General features: G+C 32.3%; 2 protein-coding genes across 2 annotated transcripts; one reads left to right on the top strand and one right to left on the bottom strand.

Annotated features, from left to right (window-relative positions):
- The first annotated feature begins 3 nt into the window (after positions 1–3).
- gudu (Armadillo repeat-containing protein gudu) lies at positions 4–4,191 on the top strand. The gene is made up of 13 exons (XM_067280183.1): positions 4–24; positions 142–395; positions 484–754; positions 1,743–1,889; positions 1,971–2,180; positions 2,269–2,511; positions 2,579–2,689; positions 2,752–2,976; positions 3,042–3,223; positions 3,294–3,408; positions 3,473–3,661; positions 3,728–3,949; positions 4,018–4,191. Exons 2-13 carry the CDS (start codon positions 202–204, stop codon positions 4,138–4,140), a joined length of 2,232 nt encoding a protein of 743 aa, XP_067136284.1. The 5' UTR covers positions 4–24; positions 142–201; the 3' UTR covers positions 4,141–4,191.
- Gcn5 (Gcn5 acetyltransferase) lies at positions 4,147–25,838 on the bottom strand. The gene is made up of 20 exons (XM_067280182.1): positions 25,739–25,838; positions 19,740–19,931; positions 19,520–19,646; positions 19,296–19,441; positions 18,495–18,584; positions 18,226–18,407; positions 17,962–18,153; positions 17,785–17,894; positions 17,550–17,717; positions 15,952–16,011; positions 15,789–15,862; positions 15,516–15,724; positions 15,316–15,442; positions 15,134–15,244; positions 14,905–15,048; positions 14,719–14,833; positions 13,300–13,330; positions 13,129–13,201; positions 4,533–4,617; positions 4,147–4,454 (listed from the first exon to the last, which is right to left on the bottom strand). Exons 2-20 carry the CDS (start codon positions 19,920–19,922, stop codon positions 4,261–4,263), a joined length of 2,421 nt encoding a protein of 806 aa, XP_067136283.1. The 5' UTR covers positions 19,923–19,931; positions 25,739–25,838; the 3' UTR covers positions 4,147–4,260.

The raw sequence follows: 25,838 nt of genomic DNA, 5'->3' as shown, positions 1-25,838 counted from the left end.
GACAGCTGCGTGGCATGTTTTGCAGTAATTGCAGACAATTCTATCAGGATACATATTTTTTTGTTTGATACACGAGTGTGTATTGTAGATGATAAAGATTCAAAACCTATGATGTACAGTATATTCTTTCTACTTTTACAGGAATTTAGAGTATTGGGAAATACACGCCAAACGATTTCGGATGAAGGTACAGACTACCAAATGAAACAGAAATTAATAAAGGAAAGGAGAAAGAAAAAATCAGATAGAGAGGAGCAAAAATTAGCAACGGACAATCGATCTTCCTCGATTTTTTCTAAACAGAGTTTAAGAAACTCGTCATATAGCCCAGAACAGATTAGCAAGAACACTCGACAACCGACTAAAACAAAGATGCAAACAAAATTACAGTCGAGGCAAGTGTTAATTTCATTTTTGCAATTTTTTGAAAGATTTATTTTGATTCGTAAGCAATTTTTATTTATTTTATATTAATCTGGACAGGTTAACAGCTACAACAGATAAAATACCTAAATTGAAAAAAAGCAGTGGTAATTTATTAACACTGAAGAAAAATAGAAAAAAGCTACCCATCCCGAAGAAAACAACTGTAAAGAAAGGGGAAGATGATGTTGAAAGTAAAAGTGAAGAGGACGATGACTACGAGGAAGAAGAGGAGGAAGAAAATATAGAAGGGAAGAAAGTGAAAGAAGAAACCGATGCTAAAGTAACGGCTGAAACTATCAAAATTTTAAAACTAATCAAAAGCTTGAAGGTACAGTCTATCTCTCTCATTGTTTTATTAATAATTCAGTCTTACAAATGAGGAAAAACTGCCGATTGTCTGTCTGTATTTGTAAACTACAAATTTATCTAGTTGAATGTAACTTTGAATTTTTGAACATATAACTTTTCCCAATTTATTGGCTCCATAAGATTTTAAATAGGTATCTATGTATAGCTTTGTATAGATTTAAACAAACATAAAAGCTAGTTATTGTAGTAAAAGTAAAGAAATTTATTGCAAGGAAAAGCATTTTTGAGGATGCATTTCTTATTGATAGTCATGTATTCTCAAATCTTTATAAATTTTGGCACTATGACCATTAACTTATGGCTTCGGCCAAGCCCGAGGAGGCCTCGTCCCTTTTTAAATGGGCAAAGAATTAATTCCAAGTTACCATTAAATACTTCCAATGATCCAGATCCTTTCTAAAAACTGTTCTTTTATAAAGTCAGACATTGCGTGGGAAATCTGAAAATGATTTTTACACTAAAATTACAAATTCCTATTTTGTTTTGTTTAGTAAAGTTGTTCTCACTTCTTTGTCTATGAAATGGATGAATTGTGTGGAAGATTCTCCGGGGCATATATCCCAACCGTAGAGGTTCTTCCGCAAACCCGTGACTGTTTTTGAAACTTAGAACTCTACTTCTACACTTGGGAGCGACTTGTGCAGTTGTCTCCGTGCCGAAGCTGCATGTACAGATGGATGTCGATCGGTCTTTTCGACGATTATTCCTTCGTGCTGCCATATTATTACGGAACCTCTCTGGCAGTTAGATTCCATTTTATTGGTCTGTTGTCTTTTGTTCTCGTACGTTAATTGTTGCAAATTGGTTACCTCTGACTTTGCGTGTCAAAATTATGCTATTGCTCACCCTTTCAACTTTTAACGGAACTTTTCCAGTTTTCTATTGAATCTGCCTTCCTTTATTAATATAAATATCATTCTAAATCTAAAATAAATATTTATTTTCAGTATGGAGATTGCACAAATACTGTTTTATCACTTTGCTTGCTTCAAGACTGTAATCTGCATCTTCCAGCTAATCAAAAAGCCATAAAAGATTCCAACTGTATAGCTTTGTTACTTAACTTACTAGAAACAGATATTTTGCGTTGCCAGGTATATAATAATTTTATCTTATTCCTATAAGTAATCAAAACAGTTTCTACTTTGAGTAAAATGTTATTTGTATTTCTAAAGATAGGAGCATTAAAAGTCCTTCGCAAGATTGCTTCTAATCCTGCCATGAGACATTCAATTATTTGTTTAGGTGGATTAGATTCTATGGTCAAAATATTATCGGAACCCAGTTTAGAATTGCGTTGCTTATTGGCCGAAACTATCGCCAACGTGGTCCATTGTCACCGTTCTGCAATAATAGTCCGAAAAGGAGGAGGAATACCTTACTTAGTAAGCACATTTATGAAAAATCCATTCAATTATATTATTTGGGTCAAGTTCACAAAATGAGAATGGTTTTTAATTTAATAATTTCTAGATTGAGCTATTAGATGTCTCCAATCAAGTATTAAGAACGGAAAAGCCAAAACCGATAGACCAACTAGAATTAGAAGGTGCAAGATGTGGTGCTTTAGCACTGTGGAATCTCTGTCGATCTGGAAAAAATAAGAGACTCGTTACGAGTTACGGAGCCTTACCTCTGTTGGGCCGTTTAATTAAATGTCGGCATACCGACATTCTAATTCCAGTTATCGGAATGTTACAACAGTGTGCTTCTCAGGTAATTTTAATCGCACGTGTTTAATATTCAACATAGAACGTTAAAATACTTCTATTGACAATTTCAGAAAAGCTTCCAACAGGCAATTTGCACGGAAGGACTTTTAGACGACATCCTTATTCATCTAAATAAACCAAATATCGAACTTCAAAAACTTTGTGCTTCTGCAATATTCAAAGTAAGTTTCAAATGTTTTGAATTTGCTATTTAAATCGTACATTAAAACGAAACTTACAATAGTGTGCCGAGGATGAAGAATCGAGAGAATTACTTGGAAAACAAGATGGATTAACACCATTAGTTAAACTAATTGCGGATCCGGAAAACAGAGACGATAAAGAATTAGTTGCGGCTGTAACGGGAGCCATATGGAAATGTGCTCTCAGTATGAAAAATGTTGTAAAATTACAAGAATTAGGTGCAATTAATGTCTTAGTCAATCTTCTTCAGAATCAACCAGAAGCTGTAAGAAAATCTGAGAAACAGCTAAAAACAAAAGATTCAAAGACTAAATAAAAATTTGTTTACAGGTCCTAATCAATGTTGTTGGAGCGCTTGGACTCTGTGCCAAATTACCGGCTAACAGTAAAGAAATTCGAGATGCCGGTGGAATAGAATTGATGGTACAACTACTAACGAGAACAAATCAGACACTTCTCGTAAATGTCACTCGAGCTGTGGGTACTTGTGCCGTCAACGAAGAAGGAATGAAGTGAGCATATGTTTCCGTTTGAACTGTATGATTTTAACTTATATACAATTTATTTGTACACCAATCTTAGAGCTATAGAAAAATTGGATGGTGTGCGATTACTATGGTCGCAACTTAACAATAGAAGTCCCGAAGTTCAAATAAGTGCCGCTTGGGCACTTTGCCCTTGTATACGTAATGCAAAAGTAAAATATTTAAAATTAATTTGCAGTTCACCGAAAAGTATTTTCTCACCAATAATTTTTCTAGGATTCTGGACACATGGTCAACAGCTTTGTTGGAGGTCTGGAGCAGCTTGTCAGTCTTCTAAATTCTAATAATACAAAACTTCTAACAGCAGTGTGTGCTCTGATAAGCGAAGTGGCTAGAGAGGAAGAAAATTTGGCTGTAATGACAGATTATGGGATTGTCAATCTTTTATCACAGCTCTGTCATATGGTGAATATATTGTTATAATAATACAGGTGCAAAAATAAACCAATGCTGATTCTCTTCGTATTTCAGTCTGACGTCCGTTTGCAGCAACATTTAGCCGGAGCCATTGCTGCCTGCAGTTCGTGGAAAGATAACAGAATTAAATTTGGAAGTCAAGGTGTAGTTTCACCATTAGTTACCTTCCTACAGTCAAATATTGAAGACATTCAATGTGGAGCAGTTACGGCTCTCTATCAGTTGTCATTAGAACCGGCTAACTGCGTAACGATGCATAACGACGGAGCAGTTCGTGTAAGTATTATAGATTTAATAAGGAAGAAACCATTAACGATACTTAACTTACTCGTATGTATCTTTAGCATCTCGTCAAGAAGATAGCTTCGACAAACAGAAAAATGCAAGAGGAAGCTGCAGACTGTTTGTTCAACATCCGAGCACTCGCAATGAAAACGGAAGAGCTTAAATTAAAATTCAAAGAATAACTTCACTGTAGGTAAAACATATATTTTAATAAAAGTCAAAATTGAACAACAGATGATGGTAATTTAAATAATCACAACATATAAATCTTAAAGGAATGTCGTGTAAACATATATAATGATCTATTTGTCCCAAAGTCCTGCTTCTTTCATTCTATTTTGATAAAATCTCTCCAGCGTATTGGCACATTTGTAATATTCTGTGTCGGGGCTGTTGTACGCACGACAGTTGGTAAAAATTCGAAGCATGTCGGCAGCAAAGAGGCGCTTATTTATGTAATATCGATTTTTCAGTCGTTCGGTCATCGTCCTCAGATCTGTGGGGGTAACGTAATCGGCGTCGTCAGTTAATATAAAGTGCTTGTTTTCTCACTTTAATGCATTAATATACTCACCCATTGGATATTTAATGTGATCGTAATAATCTGGTGCTTCGGATTTCTCCACTGGTTTCTGAAACGGCCATGCACTATTATGGATCTATAAAAACAGATAGAATATAATTAATTACAGTTTCTGTTCACGTTGTAATTTAGTTAAAATATATATTTAACTGAAGAGCTGAGAATTAGATGTGGGCTTAGTCATTCTGATGAAACTGAGGGTGGATTCAAATTACTTGGCATTGATTTTGCTCCATAACATTGCCAGAGTGAATCTTGTCACAAAACAGTCAAAGCAGTCATTTGAGCAAAGACATTGACCTTTGCTAGCCTTCAAACACTTGGACATAAAAGTACTAAAATCTTCTTGGTGGTAATGTAGATGAGTATAAACTTGTGAGCACTATGTTGGCCTTTCTTTATTACACCATCATTCAACACAAGATCAGCCTTAGAAAATCACTATTTCCGAAATGCATTCTTTTTGGAAATAGAAAGTGATTTTCTAAGGCTGATATTGTGTTGAATGATGGTGTAATAAAGAAAGGCCAACATAGTGCTCACAAGTTTATACTAAGACTAGACAAGAAGCATATCATAGTAATGTAGATGAGATTGCTAATGAACATAAATGTGGCAGATTTGGCTACTTCAGGTTCCACTCAAGCAAGCATGCTTTTATTTATGTAGTTGATTTTCATATAAAAGATTCACAGGACAATTCAGATTATGTGTGAACTTTTTGTGTGCTCTGATGCCTAATGAGACTGCAATGAAAAATGAGTGTGCCATGGATGAGTGCTTAGTACTTCATACAGTAAATAGAGATGACAGAAAGTAAGCAAATGAAAGCAAAACTGCCAAAAACAGTTGTATTATATGTTGACTGCTGTTACACAACTATGGAAAATGAATATCCTGGTAAGGATATATATTGACTGCATAACATGTATCTGTATGGCCTAGTTCAGACCATTTCAAATAAATCTACAGATTCACAACAATAGAAGTACTGTTAAAAAGTAGTACAGATTGGTCAAAACAAAAACACATGATTGTGCGTCAAAAAGTGACAGCAATGCATCACAAAGATTCGAAAAGATTTGCAGTCAAAATCAAACTAGGTAGTCCAATCACTGTTTGTGAGGAACATTGAAGGAATTTCAAGAATATCATTACAACAAAATAAAAAGATGATGTTAGATGATACATTGAAAGCTTCCCAATCCCATTATTCCTATCTGCCTCTAACACTATGTAAGGATGAAGCAGAAAATCCTGTGAAAAATGGGCCCAAGTGGATCAAATTATGGTTGTCCAATAATGCAATTATGATTTATATTGCATTTTGTAGATTTGACCATTTTTGTGACTAAGTATTATACTTTATAAACTTTACAGCTTATTTGCATGGTTGCAAATGATCTATAGTCCATTTCTGCTATGTATAATGAGCTTTTTTTGTGCATGTACAGCTGACATGAGAATATCACTCCACTCCACTCCATCCAATTACGGGTAAGTGTGCAAAATTCAAACCATCTAACTTGCATCTTTTTAAACTCCCACGGATATATCATTTTTTTCAATAAATTGAAAAAAAATGAGATATTTGTGAGATACGCAACAATCTTTTTTTGTGCATGCTCCATATAAACATTGATTATTTAATTAAAATATAATCAATGTTTATATGAAGCATGCACAAAAAGGATTGTTGGGTGAACCAAACTCAGTATAACAATATGGGTAAAACAGCAAAAGTAGTGCAAAGAAACTATAAAGGAGCTTGGATCCTAGACATTTTTGAACATACAGAAAAATTTTATTGTAGTGGGTACCACAGATTATGACACTTAAAATAATTTTTTACCAAGAAACAGTGTGTTGAAACATCCTTACATTGGTGCAACATGAAATGCCAAAACAAGTCAAAACAGCAGTTGATTGATCACAGGTAAGTTCTATTTGGCTGAAACTAATGAATCAGTTGGGAATGACTGACACAATAACTTGAGAAATGAGTAAATGCTTTTAAGAGTTAATCATTATTTGTATGGGGCTATAAACAAAAATATATGACTACTTTAGACTGGTGATTTAACTATATGACAAAAGGAAACTAAGCTAGCCTGGTTAACAAATGTTTTCTAAACAGTTGTTATACAGTAGTTAACATGTCATCCAACAAATAGGTTTAAAAAAACATAGCTTTGATTCATTGCATGAGTGTTTTACATAATTACTGTATGTTTGTTTTAAATTAATTACTACTCAGACACCTTATACCTCTGAGAAATTATTAATTTAATTATGCAAACGTTTTCCACCTGTTCCACAGGTCATCTTCAAGCAATTTCTTACTTCTGGAATGTTATCTCGTGCAGGTTCGAATATATATGCGCACGATATTTCAAAATTTTTTAAAAAACCATTGGAACATTCCATGTAAAATATAAAATATAAACAATAATAAAAACATTAATAAAATTGATTAAATAAACATATTGATCCGCTAAATAATAATTTAAGGGACGTAAACTAACATAATATATATCTATATTTTTATACGGGATGAGGATATGCTGTATGCTTGATTAAATGGGGTGTTTGTCAATCATGAATTTCCACGCAGTTGGCAAATTCGTTGCGTCTTTATAGTTCAAACATCTACCTGTTGTCCCTGATTTGTATATTTCAAATTTTTCCATGGTTAATGCTAACGATGGTGAGCGTACTTGTTGGATAACTTTGGCTTCATTCCAATTAATTACTGATCCCTCAGTTTGTGCCATTTTTGATAAGGTGGTAGTGCAGTGCCCTTTACTGATGTCATACATATGTTCTTTTAGTCTTTTGTTTAAGCCTCTGTTAGTGACTCCTATGTATTCTTTATTCAGGTCCAATTGATCATTTTCGTATGGGATTTTATAGACCCCAGAGCATTCATCCGCTTTTGTGCTATCTTTGTCGTTCCTGAGGGCACTGTAGATGGTGGGTGCGCGCTTATAAATCAGCTTTGCATTCTTACATTTGGCTATTTCCTTCATTATCGTGGACAATCCTTCTCTGTACGTGAATTTAGTTATTTCCCCGTTTGCATTCCCTTTCGGTTTCTTTTTATTAGGTGTTATGTAAGAGTTTATTAGGTTTTCGACTATTGACTTTTTAAATCCTAGGGTTGTTGCAATGGTTCTAATTCTATTCAACTCTTGTATTCTGTCATACACGTTGGAGCAATAGGCAAATGCTCTTCTAATAATGGCCCTAAACGCCGATAGTTTGTAAGTGGGCGGATCGTTTGATGTGGAGGGAATGTATAGTGGGTCATGCGTGGGTTTGATATATACTTTCGTAGATAAGGAACCTTCTTTAAATGTAACACTGATATCCAAAAAATGTACTTCTGTTGTGCTGAGCTGTTCCAGTTTTAGCATCAGGCCATGGTTATTCGAATTCATCGCATTCAAAAAATGTTGTATCTTTTCGTCTTTTTTCCATACAATTAGTATGTCGTCGACGTATCGTTTGTATAAAACGATATCATCTTTAAATGTTCTAATAGTAGTTTGCTCCAACTTACGTATCACCAATTCACAAAGTAGCCCAGACATTGGGCTGCCCATGGGCACACCTTTCTTTTGCTTATAAATCTTGCCATCGAAAGCGAACACTGAATGGTAACATATTAGGTCAGCCAGTAGTTTCATGTCTTCGGGGTAGGCTGTTACCCTTGGGTCTAACGTGCTGAGGGTGTCCACCAAAGCTTGAAAACATGCATCCAGTTTAATTGATGGATATAGATTTTCGAAATCCATAACTGAAGCAATTTCTTCTTCTACTAAAGATATGTTTTGGAGATCGTTAACCACGTTCAACGGGTTCTTTGTGACATATTGGTTATTCTCAATGTGCTCGGACAAATATCTATGTAGGTTCTTTTCTAGTTTGTAAGTTGGTCCTTTGTGCTTTTCAACCACTGGTCTAATCTGCTTTTTATCTTTATGCGTTTTAGCGAATCCGAAGAGTCTCGGTACACTTGGGCCTGTTACACTTATTCCTTTGAGAAATGGAAGTATTTTGGTGATTGGTGATTTCTGTAATTTTTTGACCTTCCTGTCTAGGTTATCAATTATATTTTGATCCACCCTTTCGCATTCTGTATTTCTTATATATTCTTCCAGTGTGTTGACATAATGTCGCTTATCCATTATTACTAAATGTTTGCTTTTGTCTGCTCGTGTCAATATTAAGTTGTTGTCGGCCAACCACCGTTTCGTGCGCTTAATTTGTTTCACCTCTGTTTGCCTTGGTCTTTGGTTCATGCTCTTAAGGGTTGTTTTCCAACGAAAATAGTCTTTGTTCCCTTCTTCCATGCCTCTGATTCCTCTTTCAATTTCTGCCATGGTGTTTTTCCAGTCCTTGGTATTGTCCAGGGCATAGTTGGGGCCTTTTTCTAGTACGCTTTTAACATCCGGTGGAATCGATATCTGGTGCCATAATATATACGGAACTGGCTTTTCCTTTGTAATCTTCTTTATTTGCTTGGCACATAACCAACTAAATTTTTTCTTATACTTCATTCTTAATTTATGTTGTAGTTTGTCCGTTAATTTGGTAACACCCGCGTTGATATCCACAAGCACACTGCGGTCCTGTACATTTATTTGATTCTCTAGTTGAATAATTTTATTTAGAGTTTTATACCTTATATTCTTGGTGTGTCTGACTGACCTATTTAAGCAAATTAAGCGCACGAAACGGTGGTTGGCCGACAACAACTTAATATTGACACGAGCAGACAAAAGCAAACATTTAGTAATAATGGATAAGCGACATTATGTCAACACACTGGAAGAATATATAAGAAATACAGAATGCGAAAGGGTGGATCATAATATAATTGATAACCTAGACAGGAAGGTCAAAAAATTACAGAAATCACCAATCACCAAAATACTTCCATTTCTCAAAGGAACAAGTGTAACAGGCCCAAGTGTACCGAGACTCTTCGGATTCGCTAAAACGCATAAAGATAAAAAGCAGATTAGACCAGTGGTTGAAAAGCACAAAGGACCAACTTACAAACTAGAAAAGAACCTACATAGATATTTGTCCGAGCACATTGAGAATAACCAATATGTCACAAAGAACCCGTTGAACGTGGTTAACGATCTCCAAAACATATCTTTAGTAGAAGAAGAAATTGCTTCAGTTATGGATTTCGAAAATCTATATCCATCAATTAAACTGGATGCATGTTTTCAAGCTTTGGTGGACACCCTCAGCACGTTAGACCCAAGGGTAACAGCCTACCCCGAAGACATGAAACTACTGGCTGACCTAATATGTTACCATTCAGTGTTCGCTTTCGATGGCAAGATTTATAAGCAAAAGAAAGGTGTGCCCATGGGCAGCCCAATGTCTGGGCTACTTTGTGAATTGGTGATACGTAAGTTGGAGCAAACTACTATTAGAACATTTAAAGATGATATCGTTTTATACAAACGATACGTCGACGACATACTAATTGTATGGAAAAAAGACGAAAAGATACAACATTTTTTGAATGCGATGAATTCGAATAACCATGGCCTGATGCTAAAACTGGAACAGCTCAGCACAACAGAAGTACATTTTTTGGATATCAGTGTTACATTTAAAGAAGGTTCCTTATCTACGAAAGTATATATCAAACCCACGCATGACCCACTATACATTCCCTCCACATCAAACGATCCGCCCACTTACAAACTATCGGCGTTTAGGGCCATTATTAGAAGAGCATTTGCCTATTGCTCCAACGTGTATGACAGAATACAAGAGTTGAATAGAATTAGAACCATTGCAAAAACCCTAGGATTTAAAAAATCAATAGTCGAAAACCTAATAAACTCTTACATAACACCTAATAAAAAGAAACCGAAAGGGAATGCAAACGGGGAAATAACTAAATTCACGTACAGAGAAGGATTGTCCACGATAATGAAGGAAATAGCCAAATGTAAGAATGCAAAGCTGATTTATAAGCGCGCACCCACCATCTACAGTGCCCTCAGGAACGACAAAGATAGCACAAAAGCGGATGAATGCTCTGGGGTCTATAAAATCCCATACGAAAATGATCAATTGGACCTGAATAAAGAATACATAGGAGTCACTAACAGAGGCTTAAACAAAAGACTAAAAGAACATATGTATGACATCAGTAAAGGGCACTGCACTACCACCTTATCAAAAATGGCACAAACTGAGGGATCAGTAATTAATTGGAATGAAGCCAAAGTTATCCAACAAGTACGCTCACCATCGTTAGCATTAACCATGGAAAAATTTGAAATATACAAATCAGGGACAACAGGTAGATGTTTGAACTATAAAGACGCAACGAATTTGCCAACTGCGTGGAAATTCATGATTGACAAACACCCCATTTAATCAAGCATACAGCATATCCTCATCCCGTATAAAAATATAGATATATATTATGTTAGTTTACGTCCCTTAAATTATTATTTAGCGGATCAATATGTTTATTTAATCAATTTTATTAATGTTTTTATTATTGTTTATATTTTATATTTTACATGGAATGTTCCAACGGTTTTTTAAAAAATTTTGAAATATCGTGCGCATATATATTCGAACCTGCACGAGATAACATTCCAGAAGTAAGAAATTGCTTGAAGATGACCTGTGGAACAGGTGGAAAACGTTTGCATAATTAAATTAATAATTTCTCAGAGGTATAAGGTGTCTGAGTAGTAATGTTTTAAAACTCTGAGCATTTTATTCAAGTATTTAAATTAATTTTTATTTTTGCTAAATATCAGCTTGAGTCACAGGCATCAAAAAACTTAGACCAGCCAATAATTTGCATTTAAATAATGTTACAATTGCAGTATTTCTGAAACAACTGATTACTGCAGGCTAAAGTGAGGCTAAAATAATCCTGTAAATGATAAAACTAAAAAAGCACCTTTTATTTACAAACCTTTGCATTTTGTCTATAATGACCAGAGGAAATGCTGTTTCAGAAGATTAAAGGAATGTTATGCAAGACAACAGTGCACCAGATTATTGTTTAATACACTAACCATGGCCATGTTATACCTAACAAAGCTGCTGGACAACATCAAAAGTTGAAGTTTTTCATTGATAAGAGTTTTAAAAGAATCATAAAAAACAACCACTGTGCCACAGATATTGAATGTAACTATAATATGGAATGATACAACTGGAAAGAATGTATCTGTTTTGCAACATGCAGGAGACTGCAAGAAATGCATTTCCAGTTCTATGCAGCATGTGAAAAAACCTTTGCTAACAGCACATCAAAAGAAGAAACCGGTACAGTGAGCCAAAGAACATCTTTCCTGGTCTCAACAAAAGTAGCATGAAATTCTGTGGTATGATAAATCAAAGTTTGATTTATCAGCAACAAAGTTGTCAAGCTAATGAGCCATTGTTATCATGCTGCTCAGTGAAGTTTCCTGCCAGCTTCATAGTTTGGGGATGTATGAGTGCCAGTGGTATGGATCAGTTGACATTTGTTGATGGAACACTTGCTTCAAAACAATACATTAACATGCTACAACAGCAAAGCTATATCCAAATAGAACCTGCATTTTCCAGCAGGATGGGGCCACATGTCATACAAACAGAGAAACAAAACAGTGGCTTGCAGAAAAGAACATACAAGTTCTTCCTTGGCCATCCAACAGCCCAGATCTTTCACCAATTGAGAATGTATGGAACATTATGAAGAGACGTCTGTGAAAAATATGCCCTTGGACAGTAGGATGGAAGCTTTTAGTCCTTCAAACTATCTGGAATTCCATAACGACACATGAATATGAACATGAACACCTAGTCAACATCATGCTGAAACATATGGAAGGTGTTTTGGCTGCAAAGGTGATGCAACAAAATATTAAACATGCAGTGGTCTGTTTTTTGATGCCTATGACTCAAGTTTGATTGCACAATCTTGTTATCCTGCAAGATTTACATTAATTACTGTATATTTGTTCTAAATTATGTAAACTTTTATGCTTTTTTTAAACCTATTTATTGGATGACATGTTTAACTGTGGCCTGGTCTAAGGTCAGCGGTGAGTACTGTGTATACAGAAATAAATTCAATATTAAGTGATCAGATAGCACAAAGTTAAAAAATTTTATCAAGCATGCACAATTAAGTCAATTACAAATAAAATTACATCTCCTATGTGAAACATTATTCTAATACATGTTTTGTAACATAATAGTAATTTTTCAAATCCCTTGTGTTGCTGTCTCCCACCTACAAGTGTGATACATATAATAAACAATTAACTAAAATATAATTTTATAGGTTAAAGTGTATATTACTGGCATTTTTATGAATATATATCTGGTTCTTACTTATAACAGATGTAATTTACAAATTTAAAATTATGTGGAACACCAAGTACTAGGAATATTGGACAATGGCCCATCCAGCCAGATAATTGGACTTTCAACTAACATGCTTCATTCCCAGCTTTCCAAAATATTTTACAGGAGAGCAAAATGTGGTGCCCTAAGCAGACTTTTAATTCTCAGCTCTTCAATTCTTCTTACTCACCTTAACTTGATTCAATAAAGTTTTCAATGTTTGATAGAGTTGTTCAGGATCGGTGGGTTCTTGTTTAACAGCACTAATAAAAGTAATATTTAAAGATGTGCAACAATTTTTAAAATTATATAGAATGAGTTATAGAACATTTGAATGCTTTCATTACTGAAATTATCTTACATTTTTTTATCTGACTTCCATCCAACCTCTCCTAAAATATAAATTTTAAGATTTAAAATGTATTACTAGAAAATATTAAAAAATAAATGAAGTCATACCAATAATCAATTTGAAATTGCACTTATAAATCAAAATTAAGATATTAGTCTCATTTCATATTAATGAGGTGTGTCCAAATCATATTGAAAATTTAAATATTTTAAAATTATGTATTTCACATTACTTGAAAAGAAAGAAGAATGGAAGAGAGAAAAAAAAATTAAAGAAGGAATTTTGAAAAATCACTTCCATTATTCACTTGTTCGTCATCAAGTGCTTAGAACTTCATATCAATTAAAATCAAAAATAACTGCTCATATTTGTTATACATTTTGTCTACGAGGACTTAGCCTATTAATAGGACTACTGCACTGGTGTTATGGCTTTAGCAATCGAGGAAAATCTTATTCAGAGAAAACAATCAATCTTTATTGGTCACCTTGTATTATACCACAGGTGTAATACAAGACCAGCAAGATTTCCTCCAGTCCCCTAATGTTCATTATAACAAAGTTCGACTGCATATGTAACTGGTGACAAAAAAGCCACAGATTGTTTTGTAGTTATACCAATACTTGGCAAGAGAACTCTGATTACTACTGGTTTAATTGCACAGTGCCTGAAGATGTTCTTAAGTCAAGGTTATGAATATGACATATATGACATAAATGACATATTCCCTGTAATCCAAAGTTAAAAAGGAACTTGATGATACGATCATTTCAGGTGTTACTCCGAGCATTGGTTTATCAATTGACAATGTATGTGCACTAGCTAACTTACAGTTCAGCAAAAGGGCAAAGTGCAAGTTTGCATGATCCCAGTAACATTTTCCATTGACGACTGGAATTATATCACACAAACAAAAAAAAAAGATAAGATTTTGATTACTATTAATCCTCAACTCTAAATCATACAACTTTGACCTTGATATTGAAAATTTGTATTAACTTGTTTCCCTAGCAATTCATATTAACAAGATCTGACTATACTACATATTTTTAATTTACTCATATCTCATGATGATTATTTTACTCTAAAGTAATTTTCAATATTAATATAGCTATATGAATTCCTTGAAGAAAAATATCTATATAGCTATATTAATATTGAAAATTACTTTAGAGTAAAATAATAATCATGAGATATGAATGTACTACAAAAATATATTTACCAGTTCTCCAACATATGATGATTATAATTACAGTAATTTATGTAAGAATTAATAGAAACCACAAAATTTCATTATAAATAATAAATTACAACATACTATTTTAGCACTGATTAAAAACTTATATTTAATTATGATTATTTTAGAGAGATACATTTTATGTCTGTTTTTAGGAATTTGTTATAATTCATTATCTAAAATATACTTACTTATTCCAGGTATACTTTCAATAGGAATCTCTCTGACACCATCTTTAAAACAAGATAAACCGGGATAAACTTTCTGCATTTGTTCTTGTTGTCGTTCTATTAATTTTTTTATTATCTAAGAATAATCAAGCAATTACTTTTGGCTTCTTACTTTTTATTACAATTTAATGGCCAATATTATGTTACCTCTTTCTGTTTTCGTATTACAGATGTAAATTCTGTATAAACTATGCATGGATTTAATTCGCATCCCATAAGAGTCGCACCTTCATAATCTTTTATATAGCCCATGTATGCTGCTTTTGGAAGTTTAATATCCTTAGAAAAGCCCTGTAAAAATTTACTTTAGTGATAATTCATAACAACAATTACATAAAAATGAATTTTAAATAAATTTAATTGAAAAGAAAGATACCTGTTTCTTAAAATAACCAATTGCAAATTCATCAGCAAAGGTTAAAAAGTGTAAAATATTATGTTTGAGATGATAATCCTTTAGATGATTCATCAAGTGAGTACCATATCCCTAAATATTAACATTTCTAAATGAGTTTAAGAACTATACATATTATAACATATATAATTTTTAATTTTTACCTTAACTTGTTCATTAGAAGTTACAGCACAAAACACTATTTCAGTGAATCCTTGACTTGGAAACATTCTGAAGCAAATCCCTCCAATGACTCTGCCATCTTTTATAAGTGATAACGTTTTATGTTTTCTGAAAAATTAAAAAGATTTAAAATGAAAATTCACAAAGCATTTGCATAAACCAACTCAAAAACTTTTCTTACGGATCAAAGACAAGACGAGTAATATATTCTTTGGGCATTCTTGGTAACTGATGAGAAAAAACATTCTGGAGACCGACTAACCAGATAAGTGCTTGTCTGCTAACTTTCTTGGTAAGGGAATTGCCCACCACATGAAACTGGATTATACCTCTTCTTTCTTCTAATCTTGCAGCTTCGTCACGAGCGGCATTTTCAGCAAATGTACTTGTCTACAAAAGAAGAAAGTTTTAATAATTATAAAATACTAACTTCAAAAAGTTTATATTCATTTACCTCTGGTCCAATCATTTTACTTGGATCTGATATGGTTGCTAAAATTTTTACTACCACATCTCCTGGAATATCTCCTGTATTAAAAATTATAATAATGTAAATACTTGATTCTTTTATTATATGACATCGGCATTTTATTTTACATTTTAACTAAAGTTTCTACCTTCAATTTTCCTTTTTTTTGCATCTTGCAAACTTGTATCTTCCAGAGGCCTTTTCTCTGCTAAAAAAATAAATTAAGCCATTTTATATTTTAATTATTTTACCAACCAGTATCTCATAAACCAGCAAAAAATTATTTTAGTTGACTAATACTTTTACTCCAAAAAGATCACCACAGAATATACTCTAACAGATATTTAAATATTTAATTTGATTCATTCATTCAAATGAATTATTATTTTTGATTAGTTAAAATTCTTAGAGAAAACTATTTTTTTAGAATTGCTTACTTTTATATAATAAAACATCTTATTTTAACAATTAATTTATTCCATAACCCTAAAACTGTGTCTGTGAAAGGGCAATAAGCAGTTTTTTATAATGATTATAGGATTCATTAATGAAGTATAAATTTCCCAATTTTTAACGCAAAAAATTTATCATTTTTAATTTCCATTTTAATAATTTTGATTCTGTAACAATAAACAAACTTAAATGATTCCATTTAACACTTCTAGCCCATCTTTTTTGCATCATAAAACTTTGAGTTATCGCATGGATTATTTATTCATATTTATAATGTGTGACTAACATGGCATTTTTAAGTAGGGTAATTGATATATTATACCAGGAGCTTAATCCTAAAGCCTTCAGTGTGTTTTGCAATGCTCTCCTCAGCATTGCATTTTATAATAAATCTTCACCTAAACGCTATTATTTTACATAAAAATTTTAAAACTATTTTTTACAATAAAAATCTAGACGTTAGCCATGTAATTTTAAAAATAATCTAATCTGTTAGGAAAAACTAAATGTCTGTATTAATTGTTGGAATAATTAATTTTAATGTCTACATGTGTAATAAGATTAACTAGTTTGATTTTTACCATCAAATATAAGTTCTAAATTATTCAAAACTTAAGCTTTCTATATCATAATTTAATCACATATAAAATGTTGCATGTTATTGAAGGTGGATTATGAGATTTTGGAGTGAACCTGCTAAATGCAATGCAAATGAGTAATAAAGCTTGGAATGATAGTCTACAAAGCACAGTGGCAAACTGCTTTACAAAAGCAGGTTTTGGTCAACAATTTAATGATGTCTTGAATAAACTGAACTATATTAAAGAAGACTGGTGAAGAAGAGTGAAAAGTATAATTGAAAGATTCTGTCAACATTATCTGAAAATGATATTGTTGTTGAAGTAAAATAAAAAACAAGTGAGGTAGAAACAAATCCTGTCAAAGACAAATAATCCATCCCTCTCATATGTAGAGAAGCCAAGTAAGCGCTTGACTTTTCAAGGGGATTTCTAGAAACTAATCATTCGTAAAACAAAATGCTTTCAAAGCTGTCAAACAGCATCAGAAAGATTATTCAGCACAAACTCATGTAACACTTATACACAAAATATTGGCACTATTAGTGAAAATCTAAAAAATAATAAAATATAATGTGTTCTAAGTATAACTATATTGTTTGTGTTATGATGTTAAGCATTATTTTAATGAGAATGTAATTTCCTTAATTTAAAAATTTTTGTCCCTTCCTCTTCAAGTTATCAAGAGTCTACTGTATAAGTATAACAAACATACCATTTCCTTCTGTAGCTTGACTTGCCTTAGGAGTTCTAGCTACACTAAGCAAGCCAGGACTGAGATTGATGGTAGTGAAACCTTCACTTCCTGCTTCAGGGGAGGTAGATACATTGAGTTTCTCAAATTTTCTTATAGGACCACCATTTGTAGTCGTACCGGAAGAAGCTAAATTAATTTATCATATATTTAAGGAATAAATTTTAAATTGTTCTTATAATTATTCCTTAATTACCTCTTTCTGTTGGAATTGTATTTGTGGTTGTAATAAGACCTTGTTTAAAATCTGGATCCCAAATTGGAGAATTTGCACCATAAACTTCCTCTTCAAGCATCGAAAGAAATCTAAAAAGTTAATTATTTTTAATGTTTTCTAACAATTTTTTTTTACAGAATATTAAATTGAACTTGCCTTGGAAAATGAGTTAATACTAATGTCCGCTTTTCTGGAGGCATTTTATCTTTGTCTGCCCGAAATTTGTCTAATAACTGTCTTCTCATCGTCTGAAATACAGATCTTAATAACGTACGACCAAATATACCTGTTGTTTCATAATGCTGAAGACTGTCACAGAATGCAGGAACATGACAATAGCACAGCCACCTTATAACATTTCAAAAATATTGATTTTTATGATTCATACTGAAAAGCAGAAAGTAAAGCCATGTTTTTTACCTTGTATAATTCACTTTATATGCAGATACATCTTCATTGGGAGAATGTTGCCGTCTGGCCAAAGGAGTCTCCAGTTTCCAATGATTCAGACAATGAAGGAACATTTTAGCAAGTTCATACATAGTTTGCCATTCTTTAGCAGATAAATGCCCAAATTTATAAATCACAAAATTTGTAACTCCCTACAGAATGAAATAATAAAAGTAAGTCTTAAATAATAACAAAAATATTTTATAACTATTATTGTTATTATACTTAAATATATTTACCTTAGCAATACTTGGTTTTTCAAATGGAGGATTACCTAAAGGTCCTTCCACAGAAGGTTTTGTCATCTGAAGTATGCTCTTTCGTAACAACTGAAACAAAAATTTAATATTACAGTTATTTTTATTTATTAATATTTTCTATATCAAATATACACAAATTTTAAGTTACTAGTTATCAAAATCTTACATATTATAATACATATTTTAATGAGAATATATATTGGTTAAATATGTTTGTGGAAACCATTGCTTACAATAGTTATGGAAAAAAATGAAGGGGGACACACATGAAAGTTGAGAAATGCTCAAAGGGGATCATGACTGAAATTAGGATGTAAAATGGCTACCCTAAATATATAACTTTCCTCTTTAAGGAGGAACATTTTTTAAGAAATTTAAATACCAAATGTTTTTCTATGAGTTTGGATAGTTTATAAGTTTGGATAGTTCTATGAGTTTGGATAGATTATAAAGTTTTATGAATTTTAGAATTTCATAAAACTTCCAACATATTATTTACAATAAGTATAGGGGATCATACAGTACGAAATATAAGCAAAAACATAACATAATAAATAAATTATTGATATTATATTACAATACATGACATGTTCAATATGTTGTATTTCATTAGCAATAAATAATATCCTCAAGGCACTGTGCAAAATTGCAATAAATGGGATGCATTAATGCAACATTTCCATCAATCCAAACTATGTTTCTAAATTTTATGGCCATTTTATAGAATGAAATTATAAAGAAAAGATTCAAAAATTTCATTCATAAACAATCTTTCATTACCTTGAATAAATAGAAGTAAACTTGTTTGGTATCTGCATCCTCTTCTTTGTGCACACACATAAAGAGATTTTCCACATCAACAACAATACCTAATAATCTGTTTAATTCTTCCTCTGGAGCAGTTTCTAAATGTGAAACATGAGAGCCTAAAAAACAAAAATGAAAATAATCAACTTCTGTTTTCAATATATAAAAATATACTTAAATAATTTTATCATTTATACCTAAAATATGTCCACAACTTCGACATGGATCATTGAGACTGACTAGAGGCTGAGGACCATCGAGACGAGGAGGAGTAGGAGGCGGATTTGGGTTTTTCCAACCATTACATTTACACCCATCTTCTGCCTGAAAATATCAGTAATTAATATCTCTTTAATAATCTCTTTACATAAACTTTTTTATTTGTTATACTTTAGTCTTTTGTTTCAAATTACTCACTGTACAAGATGAATAAATAGCTAATTTTTCTAATTTTTTACTTCTTGGCCAATTTTTGACTTGTGCTTTTTTCTGAGCAATTCTCTGTAAGTTGTTTTGTCTGTTGGATTCACCACTTCCACTCTGTGAGTTACTCTGGGTTGATCCCGAAACATCTTCATTTGCTGATGTAACATTAGACATTTTTTATAACTGAAATAATAAACATTCTACATTATAAAAACATCTAAATTCATTGTTATAAAAAAAACAATAAACCTAATCTATATATATAATACTTAGCTTAAAATCATCATGATCTTTCATTTTTTTTGACAGAAAAAAAATCAAAATAAAACAAACTGCCACTGGAAATTGATTATTCATGACAAATTTTGTGATGTTTCATCTATGTTAGGAAAAAGTGTTTACCAAGAAGATATGACATTACAAAACAGGAGACACACAACATTATAATACAACTTCTTGTTAGCCTCAATGCACAGTGAGAGCTACACATTTATCTATAAATATTATCAGTGCAGACAATGCTATCTGCAAAAAGTAAGTAATCATTTCCTTTCTAGAAGGGTCAATATGAAACATAACTATTCAGTTTCATTGAAGGAAGCTGATGTTTTAAATGCTCTTTAACCACTTGGCAATGAGCGACGAATATATTCATCAAGGGCGATCGTGTGGCAGTAGTGAGGGACGTATATATTTGCTAAATTCTTTTGGGGTATTGAGAAAAACTAGCCAAAAACTACCGCAGAAAAAAATTCACATAAAAAATGAATTATGTAATAATGAAGAGAGACTTTTCTTTACTAGACGTAACTGTTTACAAAATATTTTTCCGTAACAGTAATGAGAAAAAAACGCGTGAAAAAATACTTAAAAAATTTCCCACATTTCTTCTCCACAACTAAGTGGTAGCACCACATCTGACTGTTCCACTGTTGAAAGACTAAGATTATGTTTCTTGTGTTGAAGGAATCTGAGAAATATATTTAAAAGTTAATTCATTATTGCTGTATAACAGTAATATTTTTCACAAATCCTTCTTTGTAGACAAATCCTTTTATAGATGAGGCAGATAACACAGACATATCTATAGATGAATCTGCTTCTGACAATGGCATTATTACTGCAAAAATGAAAAGACTTCCAAGTAACACAAAACAAAAATTGCTAGAGAAAGCAGAACGGAAAATGTAGGTGATGTACAAAGTGCATCACAAGAATAAGACCATCACGACGTCATTTTAGAACAAGTTGCTAATGCACTCGAAAATTAAGAGTCCAACAATCAGAATAAGTGGCCGAGTTTTCAAAGCTGAAACAAATTGCTGCTGCAGAGAAGATAAAAGACACTAAATCTATGTCTAAGCCTGCTGTTGATGTCGATTTTTATAAAACTGTACTTGACTTATTTAATTGGTGTCAAAGATAAGAACACTGGATTAATAAGAATACCAGACCATAGATTTGATGTTTTAAAAAACTAAAAATATGATAAAGCATTCCACTGTATAGAGTGGAATAATAAAATAATGTCAAAACGTGTAACTTGTAGTAAATGTTGAATTTCTTTACTCTTCTTGACGTGTGTTTTCTTGTATGTCCAATACAAATGTTACTTAGGACAAAATGCCTCAATTTTTTTAATCTCCAAAATGACACCCAAATTTCTGTGCAGTAATATAAAAATTACACACATCAGACTGAAAATATTGCAATAACATGCATGGAGAATACTATATACAAATTTGCAATGTTGACTCTCATAGCATGGAAGAAAGAACATCAAATGCAAATATAATAAAAGTTATTCCTGGTCCAACAAGATATACCGTTTCAAGAATATCTGATATAAAGTCATCATTAAATTAATTTTGAACACCACACTTGAGAATATTATATCGAAATGACCAAAAATGAAGGTCTACAATGATGATTGGGAAGAGTTAGATGATATTACATTGGAAGCATGTTATTGCTAGCTGATATATAAATCATATGGTAAATCCACCAAAAGTTTACAGAAAGTTTATGTTGTTAAAACATTTTCGTTGCATATCATGCATGTTATGTTTTGATGATAAATCCAATCATCAGGAGAGAAGAAAACCTGACAAATTAGCACCTTTAAGAGAATTCATATACATTAGGACAAGTGCTTCTCAAAAGAAACATTAAAATGTTAAGGACAACTAGAAAAATAAATCAGATCTGCCTATAATTGCATGAAATTTATAAAAAGGTTTCAGACAGACAATACATTAAGTGTCATCATCTTGTCCTTTCTACACACCTCAGAAAATAATCTCACTGCAGTGTCATCCTTTTTTTTAAAGTCTAATAAATAAATTTTAATATTTTATTAAATATACTTTTTTAATTATGCTGTCCATAGAGGAAAGATTTTAACATTTTGCATATTGAAGTGGACAAGAAGCCTCTAAAGAAAACTAGTCGACTACTCGACTACTCCACCGTGAGACTGTTATTGAAACATACACATGCAAATGGAAAAGTAATCATTATTTTCTACAACATACTTGACACTAGTGCTTATAATGCTTGTGTTATGGACAGAAATATATCTAGAATGAAAGAAAAATATTTTACATACAAGGATATCTCTAGAAAATGATACTGGGCAAGCCTTTGCTAACTCCATATTTCAAATGTAGAAAAGGCTACCGAAGAATTAACAAGCAATCATTAATTGCAAAAAAAATACGTTTCTAGTACTAGTGGCACCATCCTCAAAACCAGTAAACATGCAAGATATAAATTTTGTCCTTCTAAAAATGACAATAAAACTGCTTTATACTTGCACAAATTGCAATAAATACTCATGTAAACATCATGTTTCTTTTCTTAAATTGTAATATCTTATGATTTATACATTATATTACAATCTTCTCTAACTTTAATAAAAAAAAAACTAATGCACTACATGTCTTGTATGTTTTCATTTATAGATTTTTAGATGACAAATAAGTATACCTTTCTGTTAATCTATCAAATTTAAGATGACTAAGAAAACTGACTAAAAATCACACCCTGCCTAGCAATGTTAAGTGACCTCTAGCAATATAACTCTTGTTAGAGGTCACTTAACACAAATTCTAGTAGCTTTCTCATCTACTGTTACTTTGATATTAGTAAATGAAACAAATTAAAGTAAATCAACTGGTTTAAACAGTAATTTCTTTTCCAACAATGTCTTAACCAGTATTTTATTCATACTTCTATTGTTTTCACATAAATCAAAATGTTTAGTCAGAGATTATGAACTATAATTCATGTAATAATACTACAGGTTGCTGAATATGTATTATTCTCTATGATTATTATCTATTTGTTATAGGGGTTGTAAACTAACTTACTTTTTTTATTACTAGTAAAATGGTAAATTTTCAAAACTATCAGTAATTGCTATATTTTGATTCCAAATGCAAAAATTAGCACATTAGTGATTTTGGTTGTTGATTCATCAGTGAGCAGAAACTAAACAATCACTACAGTCCCCACAGTGAAAGAGTAAACATGAGTCAGGCTCAGCTGGAAGAGTCTATGTCAGATGAAAAGGATGGAAGAGACATGTGGGAGTTGACACATGTATCTTATCTCTTTCAGCTGTTTTGTTTTTTACATTTAAAAAAAAAAACATTTTTCCATTTGTTACAAATAATTTTATTACTGTGATCCACACATCAACTTCCATCCCATTCATCTGACATAGACTCTTCCAGCTCATGCTGATTTGCATTTATTCTTTTGCTGCACAGACTATAGTCAGACTAAGTCCAATCAAATTCCTTTCCATCTATTTTTAAAGCAACAGTTAATTTCAAAATAAACATTTGGCTTCAAAAAGTTATTACATAGCTACCTAATTTTACCAAATATACCAACAGAAAATATCAAATTACTTGCATATTTACTGATGCTTTTTTAAAACTGATTATGGTTAACTGTTTATTGATAATTCAATTCCTAATTCCAAAGGTTTAATAAATTTGCAAATCATTCTACACTATTTTGTAGGGATTAAAATGTAAAACAGGAGTTGCTAATTCTGTCTTTTGACAAAGCTGCTTTTGCACTAAAACCATTTTAGCAGTCATATCAGCTGATACTGTCAGACCACATTCCAAAAGATCCAGCATTGATTGTTTAACTTATGTTATCCCAGCAACATTTAAAACATATGTGGCACCATCAGTTAAGATATTTTATTACAAACTTCTTATATTTTTGATTATTATGAAATGGCAAAAAGCTTAATTTTGAGGGTAGAGATAGGTTTTGTAAAAAATAAGTGCAAATAAGGAGTAAAATTGTCCTTAAGTCAGACCCAAGTGAAGACACGGCATGGCACCGTTATCTCCCCACCCAATCAACCTTTAACCACCATAATTTAATAGCATCAATTCTCCTAATATACAAACCTCCCTGCAAAATTTCAGAAAATTTCAACAAGAGTTATTAAGAGATCCAAGGAGTTAAGCTTCAAAGAGAGTGAACAAAATCATGTCCTCCACCCACACACAAAATCCTCTGAATTTCTTGCATTTATTGATGTTTCAAAGTCCCCACAGTCCAAAAACAAAAATCTTGGGGCGTGTGTGATTTTTTGACCGATCATTATGCATTTCCTCTATTATATATATCAGAGCCGGGAAAGTAAAACAAATTCATATATGCTTACACTCACACAATTTAGTTGTCAAACAGTACGTCACAACCAACGAAGTTTTTCTACTAATTCTGACGCCGGGCATATTCAAAGAGTTAGAAACGCGGGGTCGTCCGACCTAACTCATTCGTATAATCACATATGAGAAGTCGTACCCGTTGCTTAACGTCGGCCAAACATATTCAAAAATTCAGTTGTGGCTACGACATCAATAAGAAATTATGGGCACTTACTCGGTCACATTTAGGTTCTGTATCGATGTCATTAGTGAGAACAATAAGTGCAACAACTTCATCTAAATATATAAAGCAACAATAAATTATCGCCACTATTTTATCATCTTCGTCGACTACCGTCGACAAAATAGAAACAATTTTCGACGATAAATTACGAGTTTTGCCACCTTTAGCTAGAGAAACACATCTAGAAAATGTCACCAAGCTATTTTCGGTATCTCGACCGTACCGTTCGACAACGGTTCCTTTCGACGTCGCTCGGCCAGATCAGACTTTTCGAACGTGCCCACTATTATTTCACCTCTGCCAATCAAACGGGTTCTTCACGGCAACCAATCGGAAGCGAACTTCACCGTCGAACTGCTACGATAACTGCCTTTTCGGACGAACAAGACAGATTGACTGGTTCTAGAACAAATCTGCCTTAAGTATCCCTATCAGACAATGCACTAAAGTTTGTATCTGAATTGTCATACAGCAAAAAACAAGTTACAGTGGTTGTAAAGACATTATTATTATTTACAAAATAACAATTTGGTATTTTATGATGTAAACAATAAATCCTATTGTGTAGCCTGTATATTCATAAGTAATATTATCAAGTTACTTGTAATTACTGCACAAATAAAGAATTTAAATATGTTAATTGATTAATAATGTTGAAAAGATATGCCAATTATATAAATTCCGATTAATAAAGCTGAAATTGAGATTATTTTTCACTTAAATTTAGAATAAATCAACGAAATCTCTATTAGTATTTAAAAATTTGGGTTAACGTTACCTATGGTGCCAAAATGGCGGCTCGTCTCTGATTCAAGGAAACAGAAGAAACAAAACAGTGGGGACGTACGTTCTAACCTAACCTATTCTAATAATTTGGTTGGTAATAATTTTGGTAATTTAGTGGAATAGGTTAGATTAGGTTAGAACGTGCGTCCCCACCGTTTTCTTTCTTCTGTTTCCTTGAATCAGAGACAGGCCGCCATTTTGGAACCATAGGTAACATTAACCCCAAAGTTTGTAATAATTGTTTTATAAGATTGAAAAATAAAGGAAGGAATTCTTACTTCAGACTCTTTCCAGCAATTTCACTGATAATAAATAGATTTACTTAAATTTCATTATTCTTAATGTGTGTTGTTTCAATTTTTCGTGTTGATTAAACAT

This window comes from Centruroides vittatus, unplaced genomic scaffold, assembly GCF_030686945.1.
Source record: "Centruroides vittatus isolate TY-2023 unplaced genomic scaffold, ASM3068694v2 contig_882, whole genome shotgun sequence".
NCBI lineage: Eukaryota > Metazoa > Arthropoda > Arachnida > Scorpiones > Buthidae > Centruroides > Centruroides vittatus.
This window is presented reverse-complemented; position numbering and strand designations above follow the sequence as displayed.

What these genes read in the sequence shown, in the direction of transcription:
- Gcn5 (XM_067280182.1), bottom strand. Translation starts at nt 19,922, where the DNA reads ATGTCTAATGTTACATCAGCAAATGAAGATGTTTCGGGATCAACCCAG. An exon ending in TGAAAGTATACCTGGAATAA is followed by an intron (nt 13,331 to 14,718) that starts GTAAGTATATTT and finishes TTTATATTTTAG; the next exon opens with GAGAGGTTGGATGGAAGTCA. An exon ending in TCACATTAAATATCCAATGG is followed by an intron (nt 4,455 to 4,532) that starts GTGAGTATATTA and finishes TTACCCCCACAG; the next exon opens with ATCTGAGGACGATGACCGAA.
- gudu (XM_067280183.1), top strand. Translation starts at nt 202, where the DNA reads ATGAAACAGAAATTAATAAAGGAAAGGAGAAAGAAAAAATCAGATAGA. An exon ending in AACTAATCAAAAGCTTGAAG is followed by an intron (nt 755 to 1,742) that starts GTACAGTCTATC and finishes ATTTATTTTCAG; the next exon opens with TATGGAGATTGCACAAATAC. An exon ending in TACAACAGTGTGCTTCTCAG is followed by an intron (nt 2,512 to 2,578) that starts GTAATTTTAATC and finishes TGACAATTTCAG; the next exon opens with AAAAGCTTCCAACAGGCAAT.